We start from the raw sequence: 18,759 nt of genomic DNA, 5'->3' as shown, positions 1-18,759 counted from the left end.
ATAATAGATTTTATTTGTAAAAAGCACTTTACATTGAGTAAACAATCTTTAAGTGCTACAGTGTATTAAAAAAATAAAAAGATAATAAAAATAAAAATAAAACAGCCAAATACCGTATTTTTCGGAGTATAAGTCGCACCAGAGTATAAGTCGCTCCGGCCGAAAATGCATAGTAAAGAAGGAAAAAAACATATATAAGTCGCACTTTTGGGGGAAATTTATTTGATAAAACCCAACACCAAGAATAGACATTTGAAAGGCAATTTAAAATAAATAAAGAATAGTGGACAACAGGCTGAATAAGTGTACGTTATATGAGGCATAAATATGTTAACGTAACATATTATGGTAAGAGTCATTCAAATAACTATAACATATAGAACATGCTATACGTTTACCAATCAATCTCTCACTCCTAATCACTAAATCCCATGAAATCTTATACGTCTAGTCTCTTACGTGAATGAGCTCAATAATATTATTTGATATTTTACGCTAATGTGTTAATAATTTCACACATAAGTCGCTCCTGAGTATAAGTCGCACCCCCGGGCCAAACTATGAAAAAAACTGCAACTTATAGTCCGAAAAATACGGTAATATGAATTAAAAAACAGCAAAACATACATTCAGTGACTTAACTGTTAATGTATTTTGGTTATAAACATTCCAAAAACTTTGTTTATTTACAAAAAAATGTACAAACATTTTTTTTTTGTATTTACATTTTTTTTTTTTGCCTGTTTGGTTACAAATATATCCAGTGTTGCCACCTCTTAAAAGTGAATATCGTATTTTTCAGAGTATAAGTCGCTCCGGCCGAAAATGCATAATAAAGAAGGAAAAAAAACATATATAAGTCGCACTTTTGGGGGAAATTTATTTGATAAAAGCCAACACCAAGAATAGACATTTGAAAGGCAATTTAAAATAAATAAAGAATAGTGGACAACAGGCTGAATAAGTGTACGTTATATGAGGCATAAATATGTTAACGTAACATATTATGGTAAGAGTCATTCAAATAACTATAACATATAGAACATGCTATACGTTTACCAAACAATCTGTCACTCCTAATCGCTAAATCCCATGAAATCTTATACGTCTAGTCTCTTACGTGAATGAGCTAAATAATATTATTTGATATTTTACGCTAATGTGTTAATAATTTCACACATAAGTCGCTCCTGAGTATAAGTCGCACCCCCGGGCCAAACTATGAAAAAAACTGCGACTTATAGTCCGAAAAATACGGTAATATGAATTAAAAAACAGCAAAACATACATTCAGTGTCTTAACTGTTAATGTAATTTGGTTACAAACATTCCAAAAACTTTGTTTATTTACAAAAAAATGTACAAACATTTTTTTTTTTGTATTTAAATTGTTTGGTTACAAATATATCCAGTGTTGCCACCTCTTAAAAGTGAATACCGTATTTTGTCAAGTTATTTATTTGCATTACTGTTTAATAGAGTAATAATAATAATAATAATAATAATAATAATAGATTTTATTTGTAAAAAGCACTTTACATTGAGTAAACAATCTTTAAGTGCTACAGTGTATTAAAAAAATAAAAAGATAATAAAAATAAAACAGCCAAATACCGTATTTTTCGGAGTATAAGTCGCACCAGAGTATAAGTCGCACCTGCCGAAAATGCATAATAAAAAAAGGAAAAAAACATATATAAGTCGCACTGGAGCCCGGCCAAACTATGAAAAAAACTGCGACTTATAGTCCGAAAAATACGGTAATATGAATTAAAAAACAGCAAAACATACATTCAGTGTCTTAACTGTTAAAGTATTTTGGTTACAAACATTCCAAAAACTTTGTTTATTTACAAAAAAATGTACAAACATTTTTTTTTTGTATTTAAATTGTTTGGTTACAAATATATCCAGTGTTGCCACCTCTTAAAAGTGAATACCGTATTTTGTCAAGTTATTTATTTGCATTACTGTTTAATAGAGTAATAATAATAATAATAATAATAATAATAATAATAATAATAATAATAATAGATTTTATTTGTAAAAAGCACTTTACATTGAGTAAACAATCTTTAAGTGCTACAGTGTATTAAAAAAATAAAAAGATAATAAAAATAAAAATAAAACAGCCAAATACCGTATTTTTCGGAGTATAAGTCGCACCGGAGTATAAGTCGCTCCGGCCGAAAATGCATAATAAAGAAGGAAAAAAACATATATAAGTCGCACTTTTGGGGGAAATTTATTTGATAAAAGCCAACACCAAGAATAGACATTTGAAAGGCAATTTAAAATAAATAAAGAATAGTGGACAACAGGCTGAATAAGTGTACGTTATATGAGGCATAAATATGTTAACGTAACATATTATGGTAAGAGTCATTCAAATAACTATAACATATAGAACATGCTATACGTTTACCAAACAATCTCTCACTCCTAATCACTAAATCCCATAAAATCTTATACGTCTAGTGTCTGACGTGAATGAGATAAATAATATTATTTGATATTTTACGCTAATGTGTTAATAATTTCACACATAAGTCGCTCCTGAGTATAAGTCGCACCCCCGGGCCAAACTATGAAAAAAACTGCGACTTATAGTCCGAAAAATACGGTAATATGAATTAAAAAACAGCAAAACATACATTCAGTGTCTTAACTGTTAATGTATTTTGGTTATAAACATTCCAAAAACTTTGTTTATTTACAAAAAAATGTACAAACATTTTTTTTTTGTATTTACATTTTTTTTTTTTGCCTGTTTGGTTACAAATATATCCAGTGTTGCCACCTCTTAAAAGTGAATATCGTATTTTTCAGAGTATAAGTCGCTCCGGCCGAAAATGCATAATAAAGAAGGAAAAAAAACATATATAAGTCGCACTTTTGGGGGAAATTTATTTGATAAAAGCCAACACCAAGAATAGACATTTGAAAGGCAATTTAAAATAAATAAAGAATAGTGGACAACAGGCTGAATAAGTGTACGTTATATGAGGCATAAATATGTTAACGTAACATATTATGGTAAGAGTCATTCAAATAACTATAACATATAGAACATGCTATACGTTTACCAAACAATCTGTCACTCCTAATCGCTAAATCCCATGAAATCTTATACGTCTAGTCTCTTACGTGAATGAGCTAAATAATATTATTTGATATTTTACGCTAATGTGTTAATAATTTCACACATAAGTCGCTCCTGAGTATAAGTCGCACCCCCGGGCCAAACTATGAAAAAAACTGCGACTTATAGTCCGAAAAATACGGTAATATGAATTAAAAAACAGCAAAACATACATTCAGTGTCTTAACTGTTAATGTAATTTGGTTACAAACATTCCAAAAACTTTGTTTATTTACAAAAAAATGTACAAACATTTTTTTTTTGTATTTACATTTTTTTTTTTTGCCTGTTTGGTTACAAATATATCCAGTGTTGCCACCTCTTAAAAGTGAATACCGTATTTTGTCAAGTTATTTATTTGCATTACTGTTTAATAGAGTAATAATAATAATAATAATAATAATAATAATAATAATAATAATAATAATAATAGATTTTATTTGTAAAAAGCACTTTACATTGAGTAAACAATCTTTAAGTGCTACAGTGTATTAAAAAAATAAAAAGATAATAAAAATAAAAATAAAACAGCCAAATACCGTATTTTTCGGAGTATAAGTCGCACCAGAGTATAAGTCGCTCCGGCCGAAAATGCATAATAAAGAAGGAAAAAAACATATATAAGTCGCACTTTTTGGGGAAATGTATTTGATAAAAGCCAACACCAAGAATAGACATTTGAAAGGCAATTTAAAATAAATAAAGAATAGTGGACAACAGGCTGAATAAGTGTACGTTATATGAGGCATAAATATGTTAACGTAACATATTATGGTAAGAGTCATTCAAATAACTATAACATATAGAACATGCTATACGTTTACCAAACAATCTCTCACTCCTAATCACTAAATCCCATGAAATCTTATACGTCTAGTCTCTTACGTGAATGAGCTAAATAATTATATTTGATATTTTACGCTAATGTGTTAATAATTTCACACATAAGTCGCTCCTGAGTATAAGTCGCACCCCCGGGCCAAACTATGAAAAAAACTGCGACTTATAGTCCGAAAAATACGGTACTATGAATTAAAAAACAGCAAAGCATACATTCAGTGTCTTAACTGTTAATGTATTTTGGTTACAAACATTCCAAAAACTTTGTTTATTTACAAAAAAAATGTACAAACATTTTTTTTTTGTATTTAATTTTTTTTTTTTTTGCCTGTTTGGTTACAAATATATCCAGTGTTGCCACCTCTTAAAAGTGAATACCGTATTTTTCAGAGTATAAGTCGCTCCGGCCGAAAATGCATAATAAAGAAGGAAAAAAACATATATAAGTCGCACTGGAGTATAAGTCGCATTTTTTGGGGAAATTTATTTGATAAAAACCAACAGCAAGGATAGACATTTGAAAGGCAATTTAAAATAAATAAAGAATAGTGGACAACAGGCTGAATAAGTGTACGTTATATGAGGCATAAATATGTTAACGTAACATATTATGGTAAGAGTCATTCAAATAACTATAACATATAGAACATGCTATACGTTTACCAAACACTCTCTCACTCCTAATCACTAAATCCCATGAAATCTTATACGTCTAGTCTCTTACGTGAATGAGATAAATAATATTATTTGATATTTTACGCTAATGTGTTAATAATTTCACACATAAGTCGCTCCTGAGTATAAGTCGCACCCCCGGCCAAACTATGAAAAAAACTGCAACTTTAAACTTTAAAATAAAAATAAAAAGATAATAAAGAAAATAAAAAATTAAAAACTAGAACAGCCAAATAGCTAAAACTAGTATGCATATATCTAAAAAAATTTTTTTTTTTAAAAAAGAAGGGTTTTTAAACCTTTTCTAAAAGCATCCACAGTCTGTGGTGCCCTCAGGTGGTCAGGGAGAGCGTTCCACAGACTGGGAGCGGCGATTTTTTTCTAGGTTCGTTTAAACTACGCGAGTGAGTAAATAACTTGCGATTAATCCAAAATTCAAAAGTGTGATCATCTGAATAAAAATCACCTCGTTTACATTTCTAACGTGACTGCTTTGCTTCCTGCAGTCCGCTGCACGCCGTGCAGGCACCTGCTGTGCAAACTGCCAGACCACCACCACCACCCTGTGGAGGCGTAACGGGAATGGAGACCCGGTGTGTAATGCCTGTGGTCTTTACTACAAACTGCACAATGTAAGTAGCCCCAGAAAACACACACACACACACACACACACGGAGCATGGTTTTGGGGATGGAAGCTGATGACGGGGGCTGGTCGTTAACTGGTCAAGTGGGCGGACAGCTTGTATCGATTTAAGAGCGGGAGACACTGTGAGTGCCGAGCAAAGCCAGCTCGCCCTGTCGAGCGGAACCCACCGGCCGTTTATTATTAATCCATGGTTGTTTCAATGGGGGGCGGTACTCCCCCGAGAGGCTGCGGGGTGGGACCGTCATTCAGTGTAACGGCGTCGGTTACACTGATGAGGATTTGTCTGGAGGCTGGTCCTTTCAGGTCCAGCCAGGCCCTCATCCTCATGTATTCAAATTGACCGAGACCACTGTTTGGTTTTGAATTAGACAAAAAGCCAAACACGCCCCTGACTCACCTTATAATGCAACTATAGTTTATGCAAAACGGCTACTCAATATTTATAGCACTCGGCTGTAAATTAGACATTTGGATTCCTGGCAAAGTGACACCACAAATATTTATTATTCGGTTAAACCAGACCTGGGCAAATTAAGGTCCGGGGGGTCCGCGTGCTGCCTGTTGAGCTTTTCAATCTGGCCGGTCGGACATTCCAAAAATATTTGTATTTTATTTTTAAGATGGAAAGTGTAGCTGCCATTATGATGTGCAGTGATGTTGTCAAATGACCGTAAGTCTTGAACTATACAAAGTATTTCAATGGTTGGAATCTGCGCTTTTACATGATATACTACCGTATTTTTCAGACTATAAATCGCAGTTTTTTTTATAGTTTGGCCGGGGGTGCGACTTATACGCAGGAGCGACTTATGTGTGAAATTATTAACACATTAGCGTAAAATATCAAATAATATTATTTATCTCCTCGGTGGCAAGGCCCCGGGGGTAGATGAGATCCGCCCGGAGTTCCTTAAGGCTCTGGATGCTGTGGGGCTGTCTTGGTTGACAAGACTCTGCAGCATCGCGTGGACATCGGGGGCGGTACCACTGGATTGGCAGACCGGGGTGGTGGTTCCTCTCTTTAAGAAGGGGAACCAGAGGGTGTGTTCTAACTATCGTGGGATCACACTCCTCAGCCTTACCGGTAAGGTCTATTCAGGTGTACTGGAGAGGAGGCTACGCCGGATAGTCGAACCTCGGATTCAGGAGGAACAGTGTGGTTTTCGTCCTGGTCGTGGAACTGTGGACCAGCTCTATACTCTCGGCAGGGTCCTTGAGGGTGCATGGGAGTTTGCCCAACCAGTCTACATGTGTTTTGTGGACTTGGAGAAGGCATTCGACCGTGTCCCTCGGGAAGTCCTGTGTGGAGTGCTCAGAGAGTACGGGGTATCGGACTGTCTGATTGTGGCAGTCCGCTCCCTGTATGATCAGTGCCAGAGCTTGGTCCGCATTGCCGGTAGTAAGTCGGACACGTTTCCAGTGAGGGTTGGAATCCGCCAAGGCTGCCCTTTGTCACCGATTCTGTTCATAACTTTTATGGACAGAATTTCTAGGCGCAGTCATGGCGTTGAGGGGATCTGGTTTGGTGGCTGCAGGATTAGGTCTCTGCTTTTTGCAGATGATGTGGTCCTGATGGCTTCATCTGGCCAGGATCTTCAGCTCTCACTGGATCGGTTCGCAGCTGAGTGTGAAGCGACTGGGATGAGAATCAGCACCTCCAAGTCCGAGTCCATGGTTCTCGCCCGGAAAAGGGTGGAGTGCCATCTCCGGGTTGGGGAGGAGATCTTGCCCCAAGTGGAGGAGTTCAAGTACCTCGGAGTCTTGTTCACGAGTGGGGGAAGAGTGGATCGTGAGATCGACAGGCGGATCGGTGCGGCGTCTTCAGTAATGCGGACGCTGTATCGATCCGTTGTGGTGAAGAAGGAGCTGAGCCGGAAGGCAAAGCTCTGAATTTACCGGTCGATCTACGTTCCCATCCTCACCTATGGTCATGAGCTTTGGGTTATGACCGAAAGGACAAGATCACGGGTACAAGCGGCCGAAATGAGTTTCCTCCGCCGGGTGGCGGGGCTCTCCCTTAGAGATAGGGTGAGAAGCTCTGCCATCCGGGAGGAGCTCAAAGTAAAGCCGCTGCTCCTCCACATCGAGAGGAGCCAGATGAGGTGGTTCGGGCATCTGGTCAGGATGCCACCCGAACGCCTCCCTAGGGAGGTGTTTAGGGCACGTCCGACCGGTAGGAGGCCGCGGGGAAGACCCAGGACACGTTGGGAAGACTATGTCTCCCGGCTGGCCTGGGAACGCCTCGGGGTCCCACAGGAAGAGCTGGACGAAGTGGCTGGGGAGAGGGAAGTCTGGGCTTCCCTGCTTAGGCTGCTGCCCCTGCGACCCGACCTCGGATAAGCGGAAGAAGATGGATGGATGGATTATTTATCTCATTCACGTAAGAGACTAGACCAGGGGTCGGCAACCCAAAATGTTGAAAGAGCCATATTGGACCAAAAATACAAAAACAAATCTGCCTGGAGCCGCAAAAAATTAAAAGCCATATTACATACAGATAGTGTGTCATGAGATATAAATTGAATTAATATGACTTAAAGGAAACTAAATGAGCTCAAATATAGCTACAAATGAGGCATAATGATACAATATGTACATATAGCTAGCCTAAATAGCATGTTAGCATCGATTAGCTTGCAGTCATGCAGTGACCAAATATATCTGATTAGCACTCCACACAAGTCAATAACATCAACAAAACTCACCTTTGTGGATTCACGCACAACATTAAAAGTTTGGTGGACAACATGAGACAGAAAAAGAAGTGGCATAAAACACGTCCTAGAAAGTCGCAGAAAGATATACATGTAAACAAACTAAGGTGAGTTCAAGGACCGCCAAAATTAGTAGGACAAAACGGCGCTCGCCAAATACTCGAATCAGTGAAGCATGTTTAATATAAACAGTGTGCTTTGTAACAATTAGGGAGGTTTGTGTCATGTTTGTCCTCCTACAGAAACCATATTAAAACAAAAATAGTTTTTTTCCCCCTCATCTTTTTCCATTTTTCATACATTTTTTGAAAACCAATCAATCAATCAATCAATGTTTATTTATATAGCCCTAAATCACAAGTGTCTCAAAGGGCTGCACAAGCCACAACGACATCCTCGGTACAAAGCCCACATAAGGGCAAGGAAAAACTCACCCCAGTGGGACGTCGATGTGAATGACTATGAGAAACCTTGGAGAGGACCGCATATGTGGGTAACCCCCCCCCCCCCTCTAGGGGAGACCGAAAGCAATGGATGTCGAGTGGGTCTGACATAATATTGTGAGAGTCCAGTCCATAGTGGATCCAACATAATAGTAAGAGTCCAGTCCATAGTGGGGAAAAAGCTCCAGAGAGCCACTAGGGCGGCGCTAAAGAGCCGCATGCGGCTTTAGAGCCGCGGGTTGCCGACCCCTGGACTAGACGTATAAGATTTCATGGGATTTAGTGATTAGGAGTGACAGATTGTTTGGTAAACGTATAGCATGTTCTATATGTTATAGTTATTTGAATGACTCTTACCATAATATGTTACGTTAACATATTTATGCCTCATATAACGTACACTTATTCAGCCTGTTGTTCACTATTCTTTATTTATTTTAAATTGCCTTTCAAATGCCTATTCTTAGTGTTGGGTTTTATCAAATAAATTTCCCCCAAAAATGCGACTTATATATGTTTTTTTCCTTCTTTATTATGCATTTTCGGCCGGAGCGACTTATACTCCGGTGCGACTTATACTCCGAAAAATAGGGTATTTGGCTGTTTTAGTTTTTATTTTTATTATCTTTTTATTTTTTTTAATACACTGTAGCACTTTGAGATTGTTTACTCAATGTAAAGTGCTTTTATATTATATTACATTTTTTTTTTTTTTTTACTTATTCAGCCTGTTGTTCACTATTCTTTATTTATTTTAAATTGCCTTTAAAATGTCTATTCTTAGTGTTGGGTTTTATCAAATAAATTTCCCCAAAAAGTGCTACTTATATATGTTTTTTTCCTTCTTCATTATGCATTTTCGGCCGGAGCGACTTATACTCCGGTGCGACTTATACTCCGAAAAATAGGGTATTTGGCTCTTTTAGTTTTTATTTTTATTATCTTTTTATTTTTTTTAATACACTGTAGCACTTTGAGATTGTTTACTCAATGTAAAGTGCTTTTATATTATATTACATTTTTTTTTTTTTTACTTATTCAGCCTGTTGTTCACTATTCTTTATTTATTTTAAATTGCCTTTCAAATGCCTATTCTTGGTGTTGGGTTTTATCAAATAAATTTCCCCAAAAAGTGCTACTTATATATGTTTTTTTCCTTCTTTATTATGCATTTTCGGCCGGTGCGACTTATACTCCGGTGCGACTTATACTCCGAAAAATACGGTATTTGGCTCTTTTAGTTTTTATTTTTATTATCTTTTTTTTTTTTTTTTAATACACTGTAGCACTTTGAGATTGTTTACTCAATGTAAAGTGCTTTTATATTATATAAAATTTTTTTTTTTTTTACTTATTCAGCCTGTTGTTCACTATTCTTTATTTATTTTAAATTGCCTTTCAAATGCCTATTCTTGGTGTTGGGTTTTATCAAATAAATTTCCCCAAAAAGTGCTACTTATATATGTTTTTTTCCTTCTTTATTATGCATTTTCGGCCGGTGCGACTTATACTCCGGTGCGACTTATACTCCGAAAAATACGGTATTTGGCTCTTTTAGTTTTTATTTTTATTATCTTTTTTTTTTTTTTTAATACACTGTAGCACTTTGAGATTGTTTACTCAATGTAAAGTGCTTTTATATTATATTACATTTTTTTTTTTTTACTTATTCAGCCTGTTGTTCACTATTCTTTATTTATTTTAAATTGCCTTTCAAATGTCTATTCTTAGTGTTGGGTTTTATCAAATAAATTTCCCCCAAAAATGCGACTTATATATGTTTTTTTCCTTCTTTATTATGCATTTTCGGCCGGTGCGACTTATACTCCGGTGCGACTTATACTCCGAAAAATACGGTATTTGGCTGTTTTAGTTTTTATTTTTATTATCTTTTTATTTTTTTTAATACACTGTAGCACTTTGAGATTGTTTACTCAATGTAAAGTGCTTTTATATTATATTAAATTTTTTTTTTTTTTACTTATTCAGCCTGTTGTTCACTATTCTTTATTTATTTTAAATTGCCTTTCAAATGTCTATTCTTAGTGTTGAGTTTTATCAAATAAATTTCCCCAAAAAGTGCTACTTATATATGTTTTTTTCCTTCTTTATTATGCATTTTCGGCCGGTGCGACTTATACTCCGGTGCGACTTATACTCCGAAAAATACGGTATTTGGCTGTTTTAGTTTTTATTTTTATTATCTTTTTTTTTTTTTTTTAATACACTGTAGCACTTTGAGATTGTTTACTCAATGTAAAGTGCTTTTATATTATATTACATTTTTTTTTTTTACTTATTCAGCCTGTTGTTCACTATTCTTTATTTATTTTAAATTGCCTTTCAAATGTCTATTCTTGCTGTTGACTTTTATCAAATACATTTCCCCAAAACATGCGACTTATACTCCAGTGCGACTTATATATGTTTTTTTCCTTCTTTATTATGCATTTTCGGCCGGTGCGACTTATACTCCGGAGCGACTTATACTCCGAAAAATACGGTAGTTACTATGGTAATCTAATTAGTTACTATGGTAATCGAAGTCAGTGGTCCCCAACAGCCAGTCCAGGGACCGGTACCAGTCCGTGACGCATTTGCTACCGGGCCGCACAGAAACATTAATTAATTTATAAACTACCGCATTTTCTCTGACTTAACTTTTGCCTGTCCCATTAAACACACCAATAAGCTTGTTAATAGAACTCTTTTGTTATAGTACATTGGACAATGCACATTAATGGACATATAAAATGTTAATGCGCCCGATTGTAGCCAAAGACTAATTTTTCATGCCGATTTTTTTTTTTGCTGTTTTTATCTGCCACAAGTACAAAGACGAGGGTGAAAATAATGCATTTATTAAACCCTAGAAAAAAGATTGGGGAACTCTGATCTAAGTCACAGCAGCTCAGACGAGGCACCAAGCAGTGTGGGTGGGGAGCGTTTCCACAGAGTGTTTCCTAGAGATGCGGGTGTCAGGGACAGACGCGGAAGGAGATTTTTATAGCAAAGTTCTAAAGCTTAGTGATATATTAGATGTATCAGATTTTTTTTTAACCTTTCACGTTCATATTTAGCTGTGTTTGTTGCATTTTTGTTGCGTTTCGCTTGATTGTAAAATTTGTCGATGAAGAGTGGGTGTGACGTTCATATGTTGTCAATATTCAGTGTTTTATCGTTCGTAGTTAATATTGTAAATCACACATTATTTTCATGTACATTCTGGGTGTCTCATTCAGTAAAAAAAAATTAATATTTAATGATGCATTAAATCAAACTTGGAAACATTAAGGCCCAATTTCAATGGTTGGAATCTGCACTTTTGCAGAATGGTCTAGTTACTATGGTGATTTAATGACTTACTATGGTAATCTGATTAGTTACAATGGTAATCTAATTAGTTACTATGGTAATCTAATTAGTTACAATGGTCATCTAAGTCACAGCAGCTCAGACGAGGCACCAAGCAGTGTGGGTGGGGAGCGTTTCCACAGAGTGTTTCCAGAGATGCGGGTGTCAGGAGATTTTTATAGCAAAGTTCTAAAGCTTGGTGATATATTAGATGTATCTGATTTTTTTTAACCTTTCACGTTCATATTTCGCTGTGTTTGTTGCATTTTTGTTGCGTTTCGCTTGATTGTAAAATTTGTCGATGAAGAGTGGGTGTGACGTTCACATGTTGTCAATATTCAGTGTTTTATCGTTCGTAGTTAATATTGTTGTCACGGCGGGGCTGCCCGTTTGTTCCCCCGGGATGCAAACGGACTACTCTGGACAAGGCGTGCAGGTATAAAAACGTGATTTAATTATCCAAAATCATCCAACTTACAAAACAAAGGCAAGCGTGCCAATCGCAAGCGGAAGCTAAGGCAAAAAAACGTAGGGCAGGGAACATGAAACTATAAACATGAAACCTCACGAAACTATGGCATGAAATTCAAACCAAAACCAAACAAGAATGAAGAACACATTTCGGGAGAACATCTGCACCTTAACACAACATAAACACAACAGAACAAATACCCAGAATCCCATGCAGCACTGACTCTTCCGGGCTACATTGTACACCCCTGCTCCCACCAAAACCCGCCCCCACCCCAACCCTGCTCCCCACCACCCCCCCACCCCCTCCGTGCGTCGGTTGAGGTGGGTGGGGTTTGGTAGCAGGGGTGTATAATGTAGCCCGGAAGAGTCAGGGCTGCATGGGATTCTGGGTATTTGTCCTGTTGTGTTTATGTTGTGTTACGGTGCAGATGTTCTCCCGAAATGTGTTTGTCTTTCTTGTTTGATGTGGGTTCACAGTGTGGTGCATTATTAGTAAGAGTGTTAAAGTTTATACCGCCACCGTTAGTGGGCCGGCACGCTGGATATAGTGGGCGCTAAATGCTGTGCCATCACGGCACGTTCGAGAGAATAGTTGCCCTGATTTTCGTAGTATGCTGGAAAAATCGGGAGGTTGACAAGCATGACGCTGTCAAGCGCCATTCATACAAAACTCGAGACCCTTGATTTATACATAACACAAAGCAAAAAAAAAAACTTTGTATGCAGTGTCATTTCATTTTAAATTTCAAAAGATTTTTGTGGCTCCCATTGATTTCTTTGATTTGTGAAACTGGTCAAAATGGCCCTTTGACTGGTAAAGGTTGCCGACCCCTGAACCATGGCCACCAAAACAAACAAGGGTGCACAAAAAACAGGAACTATTGTCCAAAACTAACAGAACATAACAAAAACATGACCACGGATCATGACAATTGTAAATCCTACATTCTTTATTTTCACGTACATTCTGGGTGTCTCATTCAGTAAAAAAAAACGTACAATTCCATTCCGTTTTTTGAGGCGATCTGTCATAACATTTTTAGCATTCAATCGGACATTATTGTGAGGTTTTGTATTAGTGCTCCTAAAAATAATTTCTCTTAATTTTCGGTAGAGGCACTGAAATTCGTGAGTCTCCCGGAAAATTCGGGAGGGTTGGCAAGTATGAATTTGTAACATACTTGCCAACCCTCCCGGATTTTCCGGGAGACTCCCGAAATTCAGCGCCTCTCCCGAAAACCTCCCCGGGACAAATTTTCTCCCGAAAATCTCCCGAAAATCAGGCGGAGCTGGAGGCCACGCCCCCTCCAGCTCCATGCGGACCTGAGTCCGCTTTCCCACCAATGTTGTGACACTCTTAAACAGGACAATACTGCCATCTAGTGCATTTGATGAAAGCACTTTTGTGCGTGCCACACAGCAATGCATCATCAGAGAGGGTGTTCAGCATGGTTAGAAAAATAGTGATAGAGAATAGAACAAGGATGGACAATTCCACCCTTAACTCAACAATGAGTAGATGAGTGTTATGTGTGTGTATATGTGTAAATAAATGAACACTGAAATTCAAGTATTTCTTTTATATATATATATATATATATATATATATATATATATATATATATATATATATATATATATATATATATATATATATATCCATCCATCCATCCATTTACTACCGTTTATTCCCTTCGGGGTCGCGGGGATATATATATATATATATATATATATATATATTGTCGGAGGCAGATATTTACATATATCCGAATTTAAGTTGTACTTCTTCCATTTCTTTGTCATATTTGAAAACAGCTCGTGTTTCCATTTCTTCTCTTGATGCTCTGTCAGCAAGTATACTGTGTGTGTAAACCTTGAGTTCTTTGGAATGTATTATGGCTAGCATTTGTTTTGTCTACAGAGATGGGACGAGAGAGAGGGTGGTGGGATCGGGAAGACAGACCATTTTGGGAGGCGCAATAGAATGTTCTATGGTTAGACTGGTCTCAATCAATGTATATTGGCAAAGCTTTGAGAATATACAACAAAATACCTATTCTGTCTCTGGTGGTTTTTCAACTCAGCTTTAAGTGTCGGAAAGAACTTGGGAGCGAATTGTGACTTGAATTCCCTGGGAGGAACAACTGGTCCAAAACGCAAAAATATATATATGAAATACTTGACTTGGTGAATTCTAGCTGTAAATATACTCCTCCCCTCTTAACCACGCCCCCGCACCCACCCCCCCGAAATTGGAGGTCTCAAGGTTGGCAAGTATGATTTGTAAGTCTCAACAAAGTTAATGGCAAAAAACTGAGTAATACTGCAGTATTCATGATGTCAGTGCAGCTTTTGTTTGGGACACGTCGAGCTAATGTGCTGCCCCCCCCCTCTCCCCCACCCCCATAGGTCAACAGACCGCTGACCATGAAGAAAGAAGGCATCCAGACCCGCAACCGCAAGATGTCTAGCAAGTCCAAGAGGAACAAGAGATCGGGGGACGGCTTCGAAGAGCTGTCCAAGTGCATGCAGGACAAGGCCTCTCCCTTTGGCGCTGCCAGCGGCCTCACCAGCCACATGACCCACATGGGTCACTTACCCCCCTTCAGCCACTCGGGACACATGCTGCCGACTCCCACGCCCATTCACCCTTCATTCGGCCACCCCCACCACACTAACCGCTCGCCGGTTTGGGCAGAGCCTCACTGAACTCCTCTTTCCTGTCTGACCCACCGTGTTGCCATTACCATTAAATCCCCCACACCCCAAACCCCTCCATAATAAGGCGGAAGCTGAGCAGACTTGTACAGTGGTCGGACTCAGTTGGACTTGATAACTGCGAGAGATCGGCGATGCGTGTCATTCTTTTTGCTCGTTCTTCCCAAGTCACTTTTGGTACCCGCCTCACCTCAACCCCGTAGCAGGAACCCTAGGGGCTCACCTCGTTCTCCTTAGTTTCTGAGAAATGCGAACCCAGTCCACCTTTACCCCCTCCCTCAGCCAGAACGACTGTACCAGCTGACACAAGGCAGTAAGACCCAGGTCGCAGTACCCATGAACCCGTCCTCTCCTCACATGCTGGATTGTGCACCAACACCTGTTTTTAAAGACGGCCTTTTACGGAAGGGGGGGAAAAAAAAAATGACAGTAAATAGAGTGTTTATAAATACTTAATTGCTATTATGGTTGTTATATTTGATGTTATAATTATTGCTACGATAATTTATTTTCACTCTTTAAGCTTTCGGTCAAAGACATATGGAGATTGTTCTGATTTTTTTTTTGGTTTTTATTGTTACGACGCAAAAGGAAAACAAGGACTTTATAGATGAAAAGTCCCCCGAGCTGTACGTTTTTATCATTTTTCCATCTCACAAAAGTGAAGAAAATAAAGTTTATTACTTAAATGCAATATGTCACTGCTTCTTCAATTGGGTGTTTGACATCAGTCAGAAACTCTATTTGGGCATCTCTGCTGGGTGCTTGAGTCTTCTCCGGGTACCAAAATTATTTTGACACTTTTCGGTACTTTTCTAAATAAAGGGGACCACAAAAAATGGCATTATTGGCTTTATTTGAACAAAAAATCTTCGGGTACCGTATTTTCCGCACTATTAGCCGCACCTAAAAACCACAAATTTACTCAAAAGCTAACAGTGCGGCTTATAACCCGGTGCGCTTTATATATGGATTAATATTAAGATTCATTTTCATAAAGTTTCGGTCTCGCAACTACGGTAAACAGCAGCCATCTTTTTTCCCCGTAGAAGAGGAAGTGCTTCTTCTTCTACGCAAGCAACCGCCAAGGTAAGCACCCGCCCCCATAGAACAGGAAGCGCTTCTTCTTCTACTGTAAGCAACCACCCGCCCGCGTAGAAGAAGAAGAAGGGCGCGGATATTACGTTTCATTTCCTTTGTGTGTTTACATCTGTAAAGACCACAAAATGGCGACAGGTTTCCGGTTCATGAAAAGACGCAATCTCACGGACTACTATTTCACAGCAACTGCCTAAAGACTTTCAAGAAAAGCTGGCTACTTTCCGTGCATATTGTAAAAACAAGATAGCTGAAAAAAAGATCCGGCCAGAGAACATTATCAACATGGACGAGGTTCCACTGACTTTTGATATTCCTGTGAACCGCACTGTGGATACAACGGGAGCACGTACGGTGAATATTCGCACCACAGGGAATGAGAAGTCATCCTTCACTGTGGTTCTAGCTTGCCATGCTAATGGCCAGAAACTTCCACCCATGGTGATATTCAAAAGGAAGACCTTGCCAAAAGAGACCTTTCCAGCCGGCGTCATCATAAAAGCTAACTCGAAGGGATGGCTGGATGAAGAAAAGATGAGCGAGTGGTTAAGGTAAGTTTAAGTTTACGCGAAGAGGCCGGGTGGCTTTTTTCACGCAGCTCCGTCCATGTTGATATACGACTCCATGCGCGCCCACATCACGCTGGTTTTTAATATATTATTAAAGTTTGACTGACCTATCTGACTGTTTTTTTGACATTCCTTTAGCGCAGTTAGATGCGGCTTACAACACGGGGCGGCTTATAGGTGGACAAAGTTTTGAAATATGCCGTTCATTGAAGGCGCGGCTTATAACCCAGGGCGCCTTATGGTGCGGAAAATACGGTACATTAAAAATATGTTTCTTATTGCAATTTAGTCCTTAAATAAAATAGTGAACAAGTTGTCTTTTAGTAGTAAGTAAGTAAACAAAGACTCCTAATTAGTCTGCTGACATATTGTGTCATTTATACACCTATTATTTTGTCAACATTATGAAGGACAAACAGTAAAAAATGATTATTAATCTATCTGTTCAAGTCTTATGTACTTTGACATCAGTTACCTATGTTACAATGTTTAATTGTACTGTCCCGGTCAAATAAATACATGAATGAATGAATGAATTAAAATAACTGTGTTTTATTATCATTATTTTACTAGTTTTGCAGCACTTGGAAAAAATATATATACTTTCTTTTTTCTTTACATAATAAAATGGTGATATTTGATATTGTGGACTAGTGTTGTCCCGATACCAATATTTTGGTACGGGTACCAAAATGTATTTTGATCCTTTTTGGTACTTTTCTAAATAAAGGGGACCACAAAAAATGGCATTATTGGCTTTATTTTAACAAAAAATCTTAGGGTTCATTAAAAATATGTTTCTTATTGCAATTTAGTCCTTAAATAAAATAGTGAACAGGTTGTCTTTTAGTAGTAAGTAAGTAAACAAAGACTCCTAATTTAGCTACTGACGTATGCAGTAACATATTGTGTCATTTATACACCTATTATTTTGTCAACATTATGAAGGACAAACAGTAAAAATTAATTATTAATCTACTTGTTCAAGTCTTAAGTACTTTGACATCAGTTACCTATGTTACAATGTTTAATTGTACTGTCCCGGTCAAATAAATACATGAATGAATGAATGAATTAAAATAACTGTGTTTTATTATCATTATTTTACTAGTTTTGCAGCACTTGGAAAAAATATATATACTTTCTTTTTTGTTTACATAATAAAATGGTGACATTTGATATTGTAGACTAGTGTTGTCCCGATACCAATATTTTGGTACCGGTACCAAAATGTATTTTGATCCTTTTCGGTACTTTTCTAAATAAAGGGGACCACAAAAAATGACATTATTGGCTTTATTTGAACAGAAAATCTTCGGGTACATTAAACATATGTTTCTTATTGCAATTTAGTCCTTAAATAAAATAGTGAACAAGTTGTCTTTTAGTAGTAAGTAAGTAAACAAAGACTCCTAATTAGTCTGCTGACATATTGTGTCATTTATACACCTATTATTTTGTCAACATTATGAAGGACAAACAGTAAAAATTGATTATTAATCTACTTGTTCAAGTCTTATGTACTTTGACATCAGTTACCTATGTTACAATGTTTAATTGTACTGTCCCGGTCAAATAAATACATGAATGAATGAATTAAAATAACTGTGTTTTATTATCATTATTTTACTAGTTTTGCAGCACTTGGAAAAAATATATATACTTTCTTTTTTGTTTACATAATAAAATGGTGACATTTGATATTGTAGACTAGTGTTGTCCCGATACCAATATTTTGGTACGGGTACCAAAATGTATTTTGATCCTTTTTGGTACTTTTCTAAATAAAGGGGACCACAAAAAATGGCATTATTGGCTTTATTTTAACAAAAAATCTTAGGGTACATTAAACATATGTTTATTATTGCAATTTAGTCCTTAAATAAAATAGTGAACATACTCGACAAGTTGTCTTTTAGTAGTAAGTAAGTAAACAAAGACTCCTAATTAGTCTGCTGACATATTGTGTCATTTATACACCTATTATTTTGTCAACATTATGAAGGACAAACAGTAAAAATTGATTATTAATCTACCTGTTCAAGTCTTATGTACTTTGACATCAGTTACCTATGTTACAATGT

General features: G+C 37.1%; 1 protein-coding gene across 2 annotated transcripts in view; it reads left to right on the top strand.

Moving 5' to 3' along the window:
• gata2a (GATA binding protein 2a) overlaps nt 1–15,702 on the top strand; it is a 37,299-nt gene extending 21,597 nt beyond the window's left edge. For both annotated transcript variants that reach the window (XM_061924056.1, XM_061924055.1), the window contains exons 5-6: nt 5,164–5,289; nt 14,700–15,702. In XM_061924056.1, coding sequence (XP_061780040.1) covers nt 5,164–5,289; nt 14,700–14,999 — 426 coding nt within the window. In that variant the 3' untranslated portion in view covers nt 15,000–15,702. The remainder of the gene's footprint in view (nt 1–5,163; nt 5,290–14,699) is intronic.
• The last annotated feature ends 3,057 nt before the right edge of the window (nt 15,703–18,759 follow it).

Source organism: Nerophis lumbriciformis, linkage group LG28, assembly GCF_033978685.3.
Source record: "Nerophis lumbriciformis linkage group LG28, RoL_Nlum_v2.1, whole genome shotgun sequence".
Taxonomy (NCBI): domain Eukaryota; kingdom Metazoa; phylum Chordata; class Actinopteri; order Syngnathiformes; family Syngnathidae; genus Nerophis; species Nerophis lumbriciformis.
The sequence above is the reverse complement of the archived record's forward strand: the minus strand, read 5'-3'. Positions and strand labels throughout refer to the sequence as shown.